We start from the raw sequence: 18,914 nt of genomic DNA on the forward strand, positions 1-18,914 counted from the left end.
AAGCTAACGTTAGCTAGCTACCTAATGAGCAGGTGCATATTATCAAACTGAACCTAACAAAGAAATCCTTCTTCAAGCACAAAACTCCTTAACTAGCTGTAAAATATGTATGTCACTTCTGTTGGCTCCCCCACGCGGAGATTTGTGCTCTCTGATTGTCTTAAAGCCAAGTTTTTGGCCAATGACGAGCATTGCAATTCTACATGTAGAGACAGCAGGTTCGTCTGTAAACAGCTCGGTACACAGCAGGGAAGTTTTTTGTTCTAGCAAGAGAAGGAACGTCCTCCTACTGTGCTAAGTACCTATCGGCAGTCAGATGTCTTGGTGTGTCTGTACCATAACTGTTGTGTTGTCACTGTTGAGCATGTTCAACAGATGGTTCAGTCTGGTAGCAGTGTAAATCCATTCGACATTCTGGACACCCAAGTCCCCCTCTTTTCAGCTTAGAAACACACACGTGCATGCATGCTCACACACAATGTAGGCACTGAACCAGAGGCTAATTTCAATTCACCCTCATGCCTCCCATTGTGTCACTGCGCTCTGATGCCCACTTGTTACTTGACATGACTTGACCTGTCATCATCACATGTCCTGAATGACCGAGTACACATGAAGGGAGATTAAGGAGCATGCAGCTGAATCACACTCTCCCTTCTTTCATATCTATCTCACTCCCTCTTTTCCCACGTTGCTCCCTCTCTTTCTCTCTCTTTCTCTCGGTGTATCTCTCTCTCTCTCTCTCTTAGTTTATCTCCCCCTCTTCCTATCATTCTCTCATTCTCTCTACCTTTTAACCCTCTACCCACCTGTTTTGAGCTCCATACTTTTAGCAAAAAATACATTTATAAAAAATAAACTGATTTTTGTTTTGTTTTTGGGTTACCTGTTTTGGCATTAATATGTGTCACACATCAGTTTGCAAACAATGTAAAAAAATATGTGAAAAACAATGTAAAAAATAAAAAATAATACTTGAGTTAATAAAGCTGCATACAAACATGGTCTCTTTTTTTCTTTCTTGAGTAAGGCAGCTCCAAAATGCAGGTGTTTCAGCCTAGCTCAGTGCTTTCTGTGGTGGTGGGGCAGCCAGTGGAAAATACGTAGCGGTAGGTGTTGGTAATGTTCTCTAGTTGGCTCAGTGTTCTGTCACTCATGGGGACACTATGTACCGCCAAATCTGTGGGTAGAGCTTGAAAATTCAAGCCCCTTGGGTGCTGCCCTAGAGTTACATTAGAAGTAACCATTCAAGGCAGCTCAAGGTCATTGACCACAGACAAAATTATGTCAAATCACGTTATATCTACAGTAGCTTTGATTGGACTGATCATGTCAACATCATACTTTAAAAATCTTAGCTAGCAGTCATCATCATGAATCAAGTCGACAATCTACTGGCAAATCTTTTTTAATCCTTGTCATATGAAGATAAATAATGAAGAGAAATTACAGATAAAACGTATCGGTGCTCATCTGCCATTGGACATAAACATTACACAACAAGTTGGAAATTGTAAATTCAACAATGAGGGGTTTGGAAGGAATCAGTGGCTAACTGCAAGCATTGAAAATCAATCATTAGCCTGCTATTCAGTGGAGTGGCTGTGTGGTCCCAAATCTGGGTTTAAGGGTCTCTATTCCAAGCTTAAAATTATAAGCATTCAACATTGGCCATGCTCAAAATAACCGTTAACTTGGACCTGGGAAATCTGACTTCAGTGAGTTCAAGACAACTTGGAACTCGGGGAAAAAACTAGCTCCGACTGGGAAAATAAGTTTTGAACGGTCATCCAACTCGGAATTGTAACTCGGGAACTCAGGACTCTTTCTAGAGCTATGACCTGAAGATCACTGACGCCATCATGATTCAACGTTGTTTTTTTCAGAGTTCCCAGTTTTCTTGAAAGCACCATAAATCCAGAGAATGCCAGACTTTGGTGACAAAGTTTGATGACAAAATTTGCCCATGAAGGACCGCCGCGACACCTTCTTGCTCAAGTGAGTCCAAGCATGTCTTGTATGCTGCTGCATAAATTATGTGATATGTATACTGTAGCTATGAAAGTAATACTAAGTGTATGTTGTGTAGTAAGCTGTTAGTAGCCCATGTGCCTCACCCAAATAATTTTGTCTATTTTCCCTTCCTAATTTTGCCTACTGTTCTGACTTGGTGGTGCATATGTAGTGCACATGTAGCCTATAACCTGTTGTAGAGAAATGTAATCATTGAATATTGTAAGAGCTTTCATTGTATGCTTATATGCCCCCTTTATCTAAACACATCTAAACAGGAAATCAAGATATAACAGAACGAGCCCAAGTAACAATCCAGAGTAGAGAGTAAAAATCTAGAATATAAATACATGGTGTGTATAGACAGTATATAATTTGGAAAGAAAATGGTATGTACAGTAGTAGCTATATTAGGATGAGCTATGTCGAGAATACAGTATTATCATACACAGTGATATAACAGTACAGAAACAGAATATGAGGTGACCAGCGTTCAATGACTATATAGATGTGGCATTAGTCTCAAGGTGCAGGGCAGAGTGCCAGGTATGTAGCTAGCTAGTGATGGCTGGTCAACAGTCTGATGGACAGGAGAGCTGTTTCTCAGTCTCTCGGTCTTGGCTTTTATGCACCTATACCATCTCTGTCTGCTAGATGGTAGCAGAGTGAACAGACCATAGCTTCGTTGGCTGAAGTCCTTGATGATCGTCTTGGCTTTTCTTTGACACCAGTGCAGTAAACGTCCTGGAGGGCATGCAGCGTGCCCTCTGTGATACGTCGGGCTGACTACACCACCGTCTGGAGAGCCATGTGGTTTAGGGCGGTGCAGTTGCCGTACCAAGCTGTGATGCAGCCTGACAGAATGGTGCATCTGTAGAAGTTTGTGAGGGTCTTAGGGGCCATGTCGGCTAGGTTGTAGAGGCGCTGTTGTGCCTTCTTCACCACGGTGTCGGTGTGGCGGGACCATTTCAGGTCCTCTGTGATGTGCACGCCAAGGAAATTGAAGGTTTTGACCCTCTCCACTGTGCCTTCATCCCCATGTGGATGAGGGCACACTCCCTCTTCTGTCTCCTGTAGTCCACAATCAGCTCCTTAGCCAGGGCATTAACCTCCTCCCTGTAGGCTGTCTCGTCATTGTTGGTAATCAGGCCTGACCCTGTCATGTCATCAGCAAACTTAATGATTGAGTTGGAGTCGTGTGTAGCCACACATTCATGGGTGAACAGGGAGTACAGAAGGGGGCTGAGCACACACCCTTGGGGGGCCCCACTATTGAGGATCAGCGTGGCGGCAGTGTTGTTGCCTACCCTCACCACCTATGGTCGGCCCGTCAGGATGTCTAGGACCAAGTTGCACAGGGAGGAGTTCAGACCCAGGGCCCCTCAACAGTGGATCTGTTGTGGCAAGATGGAAGGGGTATGGTCCTAGACTCTCAAACCACTTCATGGTGACAGAGGTGAGTGTTACGGGGCGAAAGTCATTTAGTTCAGTTACCTTAACTTACTTGGGTATAGGAGCAATGGTTGACGTCTTGAAGCAAGTGAGGACAACAGACTGGGATAGGGAAAGGTTGAATATGTCCATAAACACTCGAGCCAGCTGGTCTGCACATGCGCTGAGGATGTGGATTGGCATGCTGTCTTGAGAGGGTTAACTCGCTTGAAAGTCTACATTATTCTCAGAGGTGACTCGGAACATATCTTGTAGCATGGATTCTGATTGGTCAGACCAACGTTGAACAGACCTTACCACGGACGCTTCCTGCTTTAATTTCTGAATATAGGCGGGGAGGAGCAGAATGGAGGCATGATCTGATTTGCCAAAAGGGGGGGGGGGGGGGGGGGCTTGTAGCCTACTCAGAAGGGAGAATAACAATGGTCAAGCATCTTCTCTCCAAATATAATAGAGGCAACGTGTTGGTGGAATTTCGGGACAAATTTCCTTAGATTTACTTTGTTATTTAAAATCCCTAGCTACAACAAATGCAGCCTCAGAATATGCGGTTTCCAGCAAACTCAAAGTCCCGTACACTTCCTTGAGTGCCAGCATGCTGTCGGCCTGAGGGGGAATAATAAACAGCCATGATAACAATCAATGGAAGTTCTCTTTGGAGTTAATGTGGTTGGCAATTGATGGTGAGGTGTTTCAGATCGGGAAAGCATGCGTCTGTCTGCCTGTGTGTGCGTGTGTTTGTAATACAGGCTGGAAGAGCTGGTTATGGGCTGGTTATGGGAGTGTGGTCTGGTGCGTGAGAGCAGCTGTTGATGCACACAGGGGAGACGACTAGGGCCAATAAGGGATCAGTTGATGAGAAATTTAGATGATGCTCTTTACACTCCGGGTGGCGTGTATTGGAGAGAAAAGGAGAGGATAGTAGAGTAGAAAGAAGAGGGAGAACATCTGCAACTAAGATGATCGCTGTTACCAGGAAAACCTTTTCTCAGTGTTTCTATATCAGCTCTCCTAAGAGAGCCACTGAAAGCAATCAGTGGTTGGATTGGACCTCAAACCATAGACAATTTTTTAAGCGAGTCCTCACCTCCTCAGTATCCATCAGACAGGTTGTGACCCCATCTCTGTGTTGGAGGAAGCCATAATAAAGTAATCACTGTGTGCCGTGACCTCATTAATATGTGTCTTATTACTTGGTCATTGTGCATGGCAACCTCATTACATGTGTGGTGACTTCTTCATTGTGCACAGTGACTGTTTGCATCTGAATGATAGGCCGAGGAACTGTATGTCTAATGAGTTTAATCGTTGTACTGTGCCATTGCTATGCACTTTTACCAACTTTATGCCATTTAACAGACCTTTTTATCTAAACAAATTACAGTCATGCGTGCACACATTTTTACATATGGGTGGTAACAGGAATCAAACCCACTTTCCTGGCATGACAAGCACCATACTCTACTAGCTGAGCTAGGCTTTAGCCTATGTTTACCATGGAAATACTGTGGATTGCTATGATCCCTTCTTGATGTCACCTGTTAAATCCAATTCAATCAGTGTAGATGAAGGGGAGGAGACAGGTTAAAGAAGGATTTTTAAGCCTTGAGACAAATGAGACATGGATTGTGTATGTGTGCCATTTAGAGTTTGAATGGGCAAGACAACATATTGAAGTGCCTTTGAACGGGGTATGGAAGTAGGTGCCAGGCACACTGGTTAAAATGTGTCAAGAACTGCAATACTGCTGGCTTTTCCACGCTCAACAGTTTCCCGTGTGTATCAAGAATGGTCCACTACCAAAAGGACATCAAGCCAACTTGACACAATCCATGCCCCGATGAATTGAGGCTGTTCTGAGGGCAAATATTCTCAATATTAGGAAGGTGTTCCTAATGTAGTGTACACTCAGTGTATGTGGATGTAAATTGTTTCCAAATTAAAAGTCACACAAGTAATGTGTGTGTTATTACCCACCCTGCGGGAGTGCGTTGGGGCTGGTGGGTGATTCACAGGGCATAATAACAGGGCAACATATAGCAGACTAAAATGCTCTTGCCATGAGGCACACACATACACACACACACACACACTGGATTGAGAGAAGACTTGGCTCATGTCAATGTGTGAGAAAGCTAGACGTGGTCAAGCGTGTAAGAGAGCTGGGCTGATATAAGATGGTGCGTGTGTGTGTGTGTGTGTGTGTGTGTGTGTGTGTGTGTGTGTGTGTGTGTGTGTGTGTGTGTGTGTGTGTGTGTGTGTGTGTGTGTGTGTGTGTGTGTGTGTGTGTGTGTGTGTGTGTGTGTGTGTGTGTGTATGTGTGTGTTGTAGATGACAATGTCTTCTCACTTCCCAAGTTCCTATACCCATAATGCCACAGCAAAACACCTGCCATATGACGCAAGGGAAAACCACTGTGCTGCGGAAGAGAGGTGAAGGCAGCTCCATCTGTTGCCTTCATCTATAGCAGTCGCTCTGTGTGTTCATGAGCATGTGTGTGTTTGTGTGTGTGTGTCTGTGAAATATAGATGTACACAAACACTATCATCCACCATTCAATTGTATTTTATATTTACATTTTAATATTTTCCTTTGCAGGCAGAAGGCAGCCCACCAGAAGATAGAGGAGAGTAAGGAGGACAAGAACTAAGAGATGCTATCGTCACTCTTCACTGTGCTCAGAAACTTCACTGAGAGGTAAGGGAAACACTCTAGGCCATCTTTGTGATCTGCGCAACTGTGTGGGTGTGGATGACCGTTTGCATTGTGGGATTCACTGGATTTGATATGTTCCAAAGTATCCAGAACACAACCTTTAAGGTAAACAGCTTTTCCAGAACACAAGAAGTTGTGGGTGGTGTTCAGTAGGCCAACTTCCCCACCGCACCACATGGTGGAGTACTTTCTAGGTCCACCTATGGCAACAACATCGCTCTCTGGGCTAGATTCAGTCAGATCAAGCGTTAAACTGCCATAGTTGAGACCTGCATAGTTGTGTTGGAGCGGTCAAATTGGCAGCTGCTCTTGTGATCATTGTCCCATAAGCCACACCCGTCCCAGTCACGTTATAAGTTCAAGAAAGAGTAGGCTATATGGAAATAATGACGGTCAAATTGAAAATCAAGGCTTCACAGGATTTATCTCAATGCCACTCCATGCCGCCAATGGTAATGTCAGCTTAAGTATCATGCCGGGAGCCATTGTGGATTTGACCATTTTAACGCAGTTCTACCATCAAAACATCAGCTGTGCGGATTTCTGCTAAAGCGGATCTGATTGAACCGGGCCCTAAATTGCCTCCATTCATCATGGACTAGGCAAGGCTACTTCAGGGAGGGAGGGAGAGAGGGAGGGAGGAAGCGAAGGAGGGAGGGAGGAAGGAGGTAGAGAGCCAGAGAGTGAGAGAGAGCCAGAGAGAGAAAGATGAAAATGATAAGGCCAGCACTTCTCTGTGCTGAGGCAGAGGTCATAAAATGCTAATGGCTGACTGTCTGCCTGCCTACCTGCTGTACCTGCTGACGGAGCACACAACTCCCCAGACCCAGACCTAGACCAAGACAAAGACAGGACTAAGGCTGTTGAGGAGGAAGGAAGACTGTAGTTGTTGTGGGCAGGTGTAAGCGGCACTGACGATGGCACTGATGCCAGTCTGTTCTGGATCATTGGGTGATGGGATGTGAGTATATCTCACCACCTTAGGGAAACAGGAGAAGCACACCAGACAGGTGTGGTGATGATACTGTTGGCTAACCCACAAAGGGGAAAGGGTCATATCCGGAGATATCTTGATTTGACTCGAAAATATACAGATGTAATTTCCTTTGTTCCAATATCGACTCATTGAATATCCGATTTTGGAGGTCAAACACAGGTTACTGAGTATTTTACATTATTTGGATTAATGACAAACCCCTGCTATTTGATGAGTATCTGTTGTCTGATCATTTCTGCTGTCATTAGGTGCCCTATGATCTTAACCAATGATGGTGTAAAGGTCCCTTTCTCCCTGATTGTGACGTGTGTGATGTATGAGCCGCTTCATGTCTGACAGGAAACATTAGCATCAATGTTTGTAGCGTGAGATCCAAGGGAACTGGTACCAACTGCAGCAACCTGTCCCTGCACCCCCAGCCGTGTGGAGGGAGGGGAGATAAACATGTGGGGGAGGGGGGTTGTGGATGAGAGGAGCCAGGGGAGAGGGCTGCCTGACGGGATAGGCAAGTGGGGTGTTTGGTAGGAGAGGGGCCTAGTTAGAAGGGGCCAGGGGGGTTAGTGTTTTTTTAAATTTATTGTCAGTTAAAAATAATATATATGTCAGTTAATTTTTTTTGTCAGTTAAGAACAAATTCTTATTTACAATGACGGCCTACCAAAAGCCAAAAGGCCTCCTGCGGGGACGGGGGCCTGGGATTACAAATAAAAAATAAATACAATATAAATACAGGACAAAACACACATCACAACAAGAGAGACAACACAACACTACATAAAGAGAGACCTAAGACAACAACATAGCAAGGCAGCAACACATGACAACACAGCATGGTAGCAACACAACATAATAACAACATGGTAGCAACACAACATGGTAGCAGCACAAAACATGGTACAAACATTATTGGGCACAGATAACAGCACAACGGGCAAGAAGGTAGAGACAATAATACATCACACAAAGCAGCCACAACTGTCAGTGAGAGTGTCCATGATTGAGTCTTCGAATGAAGAGATTGAGATAAAACTGTCCAGTTTGAGTGCAGGTGTGTAATCAGTGTGCTGGAGGCGTGATGGGGGATGGTTGCAGTAATTAGGAGGAAATGTGACTGGCTACACTGGGCTCCCACTCAACACCAGCTGTAAGTCAAAGCTTGTCCTCTCTATCTCTATTTCTTATCTCTATTTTACTCTCTCCTCTCTTTCTTTCCTTCTCTATCTCTCTCTCTCGATTTTGCCTTCTCTCTCTCCTTCTGCGTCTTTCAGTCTCACTCCTTTGTCCTCTGCCTTTCACCCTCTCTCATCAGAGAACTGAAACCGTAAGGTTTTATTTTTATATCTGTCTAGACTGTCATTGATTGAGGTTGTCATGTCTTGTAAAGTTATATTGGGTTTACATGTCGGGTAATGGGATGAGTGTGTCTGTGTATAGGTACCAACACTGGCGCTTCACTTTGGTCCGTCTCTGGTTTAGTGTTCCTCTGAAGTAAGCTCCGCTAGGCTCATATCGCAGTTGATGCTTAGATGCTTGGACACACACACACACACACACACACACACACACACACACACACACACACACACACACACACACACACACACACACACACACACACACACACACACACACACACACACACACACACACACACACACACACACACACACACACACACACACACACAAACATGTCCTGCCCCCATCCCTCCACATACACACTCTCCCTAGCAGATGCTTAATAGTTTTGATCTGATAAAGGACAGTCCATATCTCCATTGAAGGAGACAGTTTGTGTTGCTTGACCAGCACAGACAACAGGATGCCTGGGGAGCCCTGGCTCTGGACATCTGCTCCTGGCACACAGCACACTGTCTCTGACTCACACACTGATCCTCAGTAGCAGGTAGAGCTGCTGTTTACAGTTTTTTTGAATTGCTAACATGCTTTGGTCAAAACTGAAGTCACATTATCAAAACTCTTCACACATTCAGCAAAACAGAAGTGTATGTGGACCAAACTATGAATCATTTTTCATTGCTTTCACACAAAATGCATTCAATGACCACATTCTCTGAAATCCATGAACTCTTTTCTCATTCATACTCCACCACCTGCTAAACTATATATTTGCAGCACATGTTTTCAAATGCTAACACACTGTTTCCAAAACTGTTAAAAACACATTCAAAACAGAATGATGGCAAATGTTGTGCATTTCTGCAGTAACTCATTCCTAACACAGCTGATTGCAATTTCAGCTGAAAGCCTACCCAAGTGTCCTGTTTTTAGTCTCGTTACCAAACGGACAAAAGAGGAACGCTTCGGAATGATTTAGTTTGGAAACATGGATCAAGGAAGACAGGTTGGTGGGGAAAGAAGCGTGGCAGGGAGAGGGAGAATGCGTGGAGGACAAAGGAGAGGAAGACAGGTTGGTGGGGAAAGAAGAGTGACAGGGAGAGGGAGAATGCGTGGAGGACAACGGAGAGGAAGACAGGTTGGTGGGGAAAGAAGAGTGACAGGGAGAGGGAGAATGCGTGGAGGACAAAGGAGAGGAAGACAGGTTGGTGGGGAAAGAAGAGTGACAGGGAGAGGGAGAATGCGTGGAGGACAAAGGAGAGGAAGGCAGGTTGGTGGGGAAAGAAGAGTGACAGGGAGAGGGAGAATGCGTGGAGGACAAAGGAGAGGAAGACAGGTTGGTGGGGAAAGAAGAGTGACAGGGAGAGGGAGAATGCATGGAGGACAACGGAGAGGAAGACAGGTTAGTGGGGAAAGAAGAGTGGCAGGGAGAGGGAGAATGCGTGGAGGACAAAGGATAGGAAGGCAGGTTGGTGGGGAAAGAAGAGTGACAGGGAGAGGGAGAATGCGTGGAGGACAACGGAGAGGAAGACAGGTTGGTGGGGAAAGAAGAGTGACAGGGAGAGGGAGAATGCGTGGAGGACAACGGAGAGGAAGACAGGTTGGTGGGGAAAGAAGAGTGACAGGGAGAGGGAGAATGCGTGGAGGACAACGGAGAGGAAGACAGGTTAGTGGGGAAAGAAGAGTGACAGGGAGAGGGAGAATGCGTGGAGGACAACGGAGAGGAAGGCAGGTTGGTGGAGAAAGAAGAGTGACAGGGAGAGGGAGAATGCGTGGAGGACAACGGAGAGGAAGACAGGTTGGTGGGGAAAGAAGAGTGACAGGGAGAGGGAGAATGCGTGGAGGACAACGGAGAGGAAGACAGGTTGGTGGGGAAAGAAGAGTGGCAGGGAGAGGGAGAATGTGTGGAGGACAACGGAGAGGAAGACAGGTTAGTGGGGAAAGAAGAGTGACAGGGAGAGGGAGAATGCGTGGAGGACAACGGAGAGGAAGGCAGGTTGGTGGGGAAAGAAGAGTGGCAGGGAGAGGGAGAATGCGTGGAGGACAACGGAGAGGAAGGCAGGTTGGTGGAGAAAGAAGAGTGGCAGGGAGAGGGAGAATGCGTGGAGGACAACGGAGAGGAAGACCAAGAGCGGTGGTCTCTGATGAGATAAGGGCCACTATTATTGACCATGTTGTAAACTATGGTCTCTCTTTGAGAGTGGCCGGTTTAAGGGTGCAACCAAATCTGCAGCGTTCAACAGTTGCATCAATAGTACGAATGTGCATCCTTCAATGATATTTGAACTACATATTACAGTGCAATACAGTATGTTCACATTTTTACATGTACTGACATTTTGAAATATATAGATTTTTTGGTGTTTTTCAGTCGGATCCAAAGGTTGCCTCCCACAGGAGGGACAGGCAGAATATTATCAGATGTGCAGGAAATTGCCATTGTTGACATGGTAATTGGCAACAATGCAATAAAACTGCGGGAAATTCGGGACAGAGTGCTGGCAGACAATATCACTTTTGGGAATGTGAATACAGTCAGCACAACGACAGTTGCCAGAGTCCCAGAGAAACATTAAATAAGGATGAAGCAGTTGTACCCTTTGAGAGAAACGGTGAACGTGTGAAAGAAGTCCGGTATCAATATGTCCAGGTAAGATGTCTGTTCAATAACCAAACAGGGTACATACACAGCTATGCATAATGTAAAGTAGTGTAAAACTGTGGATTTACTGTATTTTAGAGAGTAATGGAGATGGAAGCCAGGCAAACTGCACCTACATTCATCTTTGTGGGTGAAGCTGGATTCAACCTGGCAAAAACACACCGCAGGGGAAGAAATGTGATTGGACAGAGAGCAACCGTGGATGTCCCAGGCCAGAGAGGAGCTAACATCCCAATGTGTGCAGCACTGTCCAATGATGCTTTGCTGTTACACAAACCACTCATTGGCCCCTACAATACAGATGTTAATTTCTTTTCTGCATGACCTGCATAATCGACTTGTGCCAGCGGAGGAGAGGGGCAAGAAACTCCCCTACCTTCGTTGTTGTGTGGGATAATGTGGCACCACTCTGCTGCAGTCACAGACTGGTTTACTACACATCCCAGGATGTCAGTACTATTCCTGCCTCCATACTCCCCCTTCCTAAACCCCATAGAGGAGTTTTTCTCTGCGTGGAGGTGGAAGGTTTATGACCACCATCCACATGACCAGATGTCCTTACTGGATGTCATGAATGCGGGGTGTGGAGACACTTCTCCTGAAGACTGCCAGGGTGTGGAGACACTTATCCTGAAGACTGCCAGGGTGTGGAGACACTTATCCTGAAGACTGCCAGGGTGTGGAGACACTTCTCCTGAAGACTACCAGGGTGTGGAGACACTTCTCCTGAAGACACTTCTCCTGAAGACTGCCAGGGTGTGGAGACACTTCTCCTGAAGACTACCAGGGTGTGGAGACACTTCTCCTGAAGACTGCCAGGGTGTAGAGACACTTCTCCTGAAGACTACCAGGGTGTGGAGACACTTCTCCTGAAGACACTTCTCCTGAAGACTGCCAGGGTGTGGAGACACTTCTCCTGAAGACACTTCTCCTGAAGACTGCCAGGGTGTGGAGACACTTCTCCTGTAGACTGCCAGGGTGTGGAGACACTTCTCCTGTAGACTGCCAGGGTGTGGAGACACTTCTCCTGTAGACTGCCAGGGTGTGGAGACACTTCTCCTGAAGACTGCCAGGGTGTGGAGACACTTCTCCTGAAGACACTTCTCCTGAAGACTGCCAGGGTGTGGAGACACTTCTCCTGAAGACACTTCTCCTGAAGACTGCCAGGGTGTGGAGACACTTCTCCTGAAGACACTTCTCCTGAAGACTGCCAGGGTGTGAAGACACTTCTCCTGAAGACACTTCTCCTGAAGACTGCCAGGGTGTGAAGACACTTCTCCTGAAGACTGCCAGGGTGTGGAGACACTTCTCCTGAAGACACTTCTCCTGAAGACTGCCAGGGTGTGGAGACACTTCTCCTGAAGACACTTCTCCTGAAGACTGCCAGGGTGTGGAGACACTTCTCCTGAAGACACTTCTCCTGAAGACTGCCAGGGTTGGATTAGACATTCCAGAAGATACTTTCCAAGATGCATCGCCAGAGAAGACATAAGATGTGATGTTGATGAGAACTTATGGCCAAATGCAGGAGAGAGGGAGAACTAGAACCCTCACAGTACTGTACAGTATGAGTGATTATACTATACATGTTGATGAGACCTAGAACCCTCACAGTACTGTACAGTATGAGTGATTATACTATACATGTTGATGAGACCTAGAACCCTCACAGTACTGTACAGTATGAGTGATTATACTATACATGTTGATGATGTTTTTTTGTTGTAATTATTATTGCAGCCCTGGAATTTCAGGAATTAGATTTTTGTTTCTACTTTTTATTTTTCACAAGTAAATTACTATATGCAAAGATATAGGAAAAATAAAGGCTATTGAAGCAAATTGCTGCATTTCTGATTCATTCTTGTTACATATATTTTAGTACAGTCAATAAAGTGAAAAGGTGCTATTCTTATTCTATAATGAAATACTGATTTATGTGAAAAATCATTCAAACTTCAAAGAGAAAAGTGAATCATTTATGTAAGTTGTTAGTGTTTTTTAGGTCAGTGTGTTATGAGTGACAACGTACGCTTTCTGAGTGAGAATTGTTGCCAGTGTTATGGTCGAACAAGCTTATTTTGAGACATGTATGGAGTGTTTTGTTGGTTTGAGTGAGTTTTGGAGGTGAGAATAACTGTTTGGCCAATATGCATGTTGGTAATGCAGACTGTGTGAAGAGTTTTGAAGAAGTGGCTTCAGTAATTGACCGATGCTTGTTAGCAATTGAAAAAAAACTAACACACTGTTACGCTGGAGCCCAGCGGTCCTTTTACCTAAGGGGGGAGGAGGGGAGAGGAGAGAAGAGCGGTTAATTGATGTTAGGGAGAGAGCTCACCCTTCTGTCCCACTAGAGCAGGGATCATCAACTACATTCAGCCGCGGGACGCTTTTTCTTCAGCTGATATTCAGGGGGCCGGAACATAATCACAAATCATTTGTAGACTGCAAATTGACCACAAGAAGCCCAAACAGATACAATATTTGACTACATAATAATTTCAAAACTTGCTTACATTTGTATACCTTCACATATTTCTATTATGCGTGGGAATACTTTGGAACAGATTTCCAAAATTAAAATAACTATTTTGCTGGTGTTTTTACAGTCTTTTATGTCCAACATTTATTGAAGTTTTTGTTTGCTCCAAAAACTTGGGGGGCCAAATAAAATCACCAAACTGACGAGTTGGGGAACCCTGCAATAGAGCATCAGTCATATGCTGCTGGACAGGTTAAACATCCTTTCATTGTAGTTTGACAAGGTTTTGGATGTGTTTGTGGAGAAGACAATATTGTGAGTGTGTGTGTGTCTGTGAATGTGTGTGTGTGTGTGTGTGCTTGCATGTAGAGAATGTGTCTACATGTGTATTTTATGAATGTTGTCCCATGATCTACACACACATATTGTGGTCTGACATAATGGTTTTGATTCATCATAGATTAATTCAGTCATGTCATCAGTCATGTCGTATGTGTCAGATCCCATTTCAAACAACAAATAGTTGAAGACTTGCTACCTGGATAGAGAAGGACTCAACTTCAGTCCCAGAATAGAGTAGACCTGTGTGTTAGTTTAAAGGATCTCTCTCTCTCTCTCTCTCTCTCTCTCTCTCTCTCTCTCTCTCTCTCTCTCTCTCTCTCTCTCTCTCTCTCTCTCTCTCTCTCTCTCTCTCTCTCTCTCTCTCTCTCTCTCTCTCTCTCTCTCTCTCTCTCTCTCTCTCTCTCTCTCTCTCTCTCTCTCTCTCTCTCTCTCTCTCTCTCTCTCTCTCTTTCTTCTCTCTCTCTCTCTCTCTCTCTCTCTCTCTCTCTCTCTCTCTCTCTCTCTCTCTCTGATAAACACTCATTCCCAAGAACATTATTAGAATTTTAATCCATAATAACAAATGGTGTCTCTCAGGGTTAGCATTTAGCCAACCCACTCCCTTGCCAAGAGAATCACATAAAATCCAATAAGTATTTGCACTGAGGCACTGAGACGTGGACAATACACATTACTGGACCCGTATCAGATGTCAACACAAACACATAAAAGGAAGAGAACACAAACAAAGCAAACAACAGGAGGGTGGATGGAAAATTCAACTCTTTAGAGGACAGAACAGGGAGTGAGTCAGCAGCACGTCGGACAGATGTTCACCTCAGATTAATATTCTAACTCCCTGTGTGTGTGTGTGTGTGTGTGTGTGTGTGTGTGTGTGTGTGTGTGTGTGTGTGTGTGTGTGTGTGTGTGTGTGTGTGTGTGTGTGTGTGTGTGTGTGTGTGTGTGTGTGTGTGTGTGTGTGTGTGTGTGTGTGTGTGCCTACCACGGACCCGCTATGCTGTCTGATTTCATGCCTCCTGAGCAGCGAGAATGGAAAGACCCCTCCCCTGCAGTCACGGCACTGTCACAAGATTTTAATAAATGATACTAACAAACGGGAATATCAGTCTCTCACCGGCGGATGACGCGATGCATGCGGCAGCAACTAGGGCTAAATTTAGCTCCACTCCCTCCCTCTTGCACGGCGAACAACGGCGATCACACTGTTTACGACCGGCGCCATTTTATGATTTTTCAATTTCGTTATACATTTTATTAACTACGGAAGTCTTTAGTTCTATAATGTCTCTTTCGGGCTTCAGTTCAACCCTCCTGGCTTTGCTGTTGTTTTGTACCCTAATCAGCACGTGTCCAATGGAAAACAGCATTGAGACAGAAGTTTTTTTTAGACATCCACCACCCGCCCATTCACTGTGGTCTTAATTGATCACAAATTTGATAGCAGGCAATTAAAAATTGAGCAGTGTTTGCTAATTAAGTCTTGGAGTAGGCTAGTGGAATACTCTATCCTGTTTCCTAAGGCACATGTAAATTGACACACCTGAGAAATAAGTGATGGGAGTGTTTGATTGCGATTGGCCTCAGAGTCATTTCCTCTCCTGAAAAATGCTTGATCAGATTTCAGGCTGGCGTGTGTGTGTGTACTTGCAAGGCTGTGTGTGTGTGTGTGTGTGTGTGTGTGTGTGTGTGTGTGTGTGTGTGTGTGTGTGTGTGTGTGTGTGTGTGTGTGTGTGTGTGTGTGTGTGTGTACTTGCAAGGCTGTGTGTGTGTGTGTGTGTGTGTGTGTGTGTGTGTGTGTGTGTGTGTGTGTGTGTGTGTGTGTGTGTGTGTGTGTGTGTGTGTGTGTGTGTGTGTGTGTGTGTGTGTGTGTGCGAATACAAAAATACAAACACACAAATAGATTGTGACCTCCAGCTTCATACTCTAGCTCAGACTAATCTCTCACTATTGTCTTGTGAGTGACTCTTCAGGCCTTTCAGAGTGTTACGGTCTACTGGATGAGAACTTCTATTGTCTGTAAAAGGGAACTCATTCATGTAACACATCTCAGGACTCTAAAATAAAGCCTTGTCATATCCAGACCCATTTTCAAAGCCTAATCCCTGGTCCCTTGCCTCATTCTTACCCCTTTTCAGAACCCATATTCTGGATAGTTTTCATGCTAGTGGCCTGCGTCTCAAATGGCACCCTATTCCATATTCATGTGGAACGCTTACTTTAGTCAGGGCAGACCAACCACCACACACACAACATGCACACAGAGACACATGCACTTGCTTGCAAGCACACACACACACACCGGCATGGTACACACCTCCCTATTTCTCTCAGCGGGAGATTTTCGACAAAAACAAAACCTGTCTGTCCCACTAATCAGAGTAGAGGTAGGATTGATGGAAGGTGAGCAGAGTGCCTCTGGTAGTGCTTTGGGCCTGCAGGTAGGCTGGCTGGCTGCTCATCGCTCTCCCTCCCTTGGCTCCATGCCAGCCCCCCTGGCACTGCTTGTATGCTGCAGGCTGCAGAGACACTGACCACCGGGAGACATACAGGGGAAGGGGGCGGGGCGGGCAGGTGATCATGCAAGGGAGCGTTTAGGTAGTTGGACGGTAGGAATGTGACAATTGTCCTACTGGAGGAGAAGGAGGTGGAGGGGGGGTGTGCTCATGTTTCATAGCCATTTCTATAAGGGCATTTGGAAGAGGATGTGGATAACTTACAACTGTTTTTGTCACAGTAAAACAGAGGGAGACAGAGGAAGTGAGATAGAAATCATCATGTCGTGCCATGTGGAATAAATAGACAGGCCACCCGTGATCCATGTCTGAGGACGTTGGGAGATGATGTGAAAACTGGCCACTAGAGGCAACAGTGTGCACTGTTCCCTTCAAGTAGGCTTTGGTTTTGCTAGGGCACTGTGAATGGAGATGGTGGATGGGCATAAGGACCTTTCTCTGGTTCCAAAGGATGCTTGTTCAAAAGTTGTTTCTGATATTTTTGTTTTAAGCCTACCCCAAACCTTAACCCATACCTTAACCATTTGGAGTTAATGCCTAAACATGACCTTGGAAAGATACAGAGAACTCACCAAACACTTCGAAATTGGACATTTGGAACAACTTTGAATTTTGACGTTTGAGAAACATGGGAGAACGTCCAATTCGGACGTGAGACTGTAAGAGCTTGTTGATGCAACCTGCTAACATGTACAGTGTAATAAATATATGACTCAACTCCCTCAGAAACCGCTGTAAATGGGTCAACATTCAAGGTTTCTTAGGCAAGCACAGTGAATCACTCTATATCCTATCAGCAACAGATACCAGGCCTTGTCAGTCAGGTTACGCACACACAAACACACACATCACACACGCACACACATAAGCACACAAATCCCATACATACATACGCAGAGTCACACACACACCACCCACACACACACCATCCATCTCCAAGGATGGGGCTTGGAGGCAGCAGCAGCGCAAACATGTACTGATGAAGAAATAGCATTCATTCCTGATTAGTTGAATCATAATAACAGGAGATCAGCTCTACCCCATCCCAGCTGTGTTTCCTCACCTCTGTAACCGATAGCTATTTTACTCTTTCCAGAATGTTAACCTCTAATATGCCATAGCAATTATGCACGTTCATGTCAAATTTCAGACATGTTTATTACCATGTAGTTTTTGCAGTGCATTCAAAGACTACAGCCTAATTTGCTGTGTCTCAAATGCCACCCTATTCCCATAGAGCACTATGCACCCTGGTCAAAAGTAGGGCACTATTACTATATAGGGAATAGGGTGCCATTTGGGACATACCCCAGGACTGCCTACAATATTTTAGTGAGCTTGGTTAACATTTAAAGGGAGCATTCCGTTTTCTCTTCATAATCCTTATTGCTACATGGTTGGCAGCATAATGAAACCACGGGCTGCTCTTGGAAATGAAGTTGTAGCCTGTTAGAAAGATAATAATTGATTTGGAGAGTCAAAGCAACCTGGTATTCCATTTGGTTTCCATGTTGATTCTAAACCTTAATTAAGTTTTCCGTGGCTGTCTAGCGTACTTCCTCCTCTGCTTAGAAACTGATCGCTGAATGATTAGTTGATGAGGTTCTGAACTGCAGACAGCCCTGTTATGAACATAAGGCTTTATAGCCTCAAAGGACTTCTCACATATAACATCCACGCACATATTTAAAGACAAAGAAGCGAGAAATTGACAGAAAAGGCTTGTGTTGGTGTTTTATACCTCTGAATCATGGTAGTACACCATTGTGGGTTTGTGTTGTTGTAAAGAAAGGAGAGGGGCAAACTGTGCAGTGAAGATGAACACACTACTTGTGTATGTATGTATGTGTGTTTGTGTGTGTGCATGCATGCATGTACAGTGCTTTCAGAAAGTATTTATACCCCTTGACTTATTCCACAGTCATCTTGGGTATGTCTGTATCAGCTTTACACATCTGGATTTGGGGATTTCCTCCCATTTTTCCTTGCAGATCTCCTGAAGCTCTGTTAAATTAGATGGGGAGCGGCGGTGAAGAGCAATCTTCAAGTCTTTCCACATACTTTCTATGGGATTCAAGTCTAGACTTTGGTTGGGCCACTCAAGGTCTTTCACATATTTGTTCTGAAGCCATTCTAGTATTACTTTGGTTGTATGCTTGAGTCATTTCCACTCTAAGGTTGTTTGCACTCTGAAGCAGATTCTCATCAAGGATTTTCCTGAATTTGGCTCCATTCATTGCTCCCTCTATTCTCACCCGCCTCCCAGTCCCTGCCACTGAAAAGCATCCCCATAGCATGATGCTGCCACCACTAACACGCTAGCGATGGTGTTAGACAGGTGATGAGCGTGCCTGGTTTTCTCCAGACATAGCACTTTACA

General features: G+C 45.0%; 1 protein-coding gene across 6 annotated transcripts in view; it reads left to right on the forward strand.

Annotated features, from left to right (window-relative positions):
- LOC139548563 (A-kinase anchor protein SPHKAP-like) overlaps positions 1–18,914 on the forward strand; it is a 179,076-nt gene that overhangs the window by 82,881 nt on the left and 77,281 nt on the right. For 5 of the 6 annotated variants that reach the window (XM_071358292.1, XM_071358295.1, XM_071358299.1 and 2 more), the window contains exon 2: positions 6,064–6,162. In XM_071358292.1, the coding sequence (XP_071214393.1) occupies positions 6,119–6,162 (44 nt within the window). In that variant the 5' untranslated portion in view covers positions 6,064–6,118. Of the gene's footprint in view, positions 1–1,899; positions 1,999–6,063; positions 6,163–18,914 lie in introns of those variants that run through there. The other variant, XM_071358293.1, reaches the window with a different exon arrangement.

This window comes from Salvelinus alpinus, chromosome 21 (genome assembly GCF_045679555.1).
Source record: "Salvelinus alpinus chromosome 21, SLU_Salpinus.1, whole genome shotgun sequence".
Classification (NCBI taxonomy): domain Eukaryota; kingdom Metazoa; phylum Chordata; class Actinopteri; order Salmoniformes; family Salmonidae; genus Salvelinus; species Salvelinus alpinus.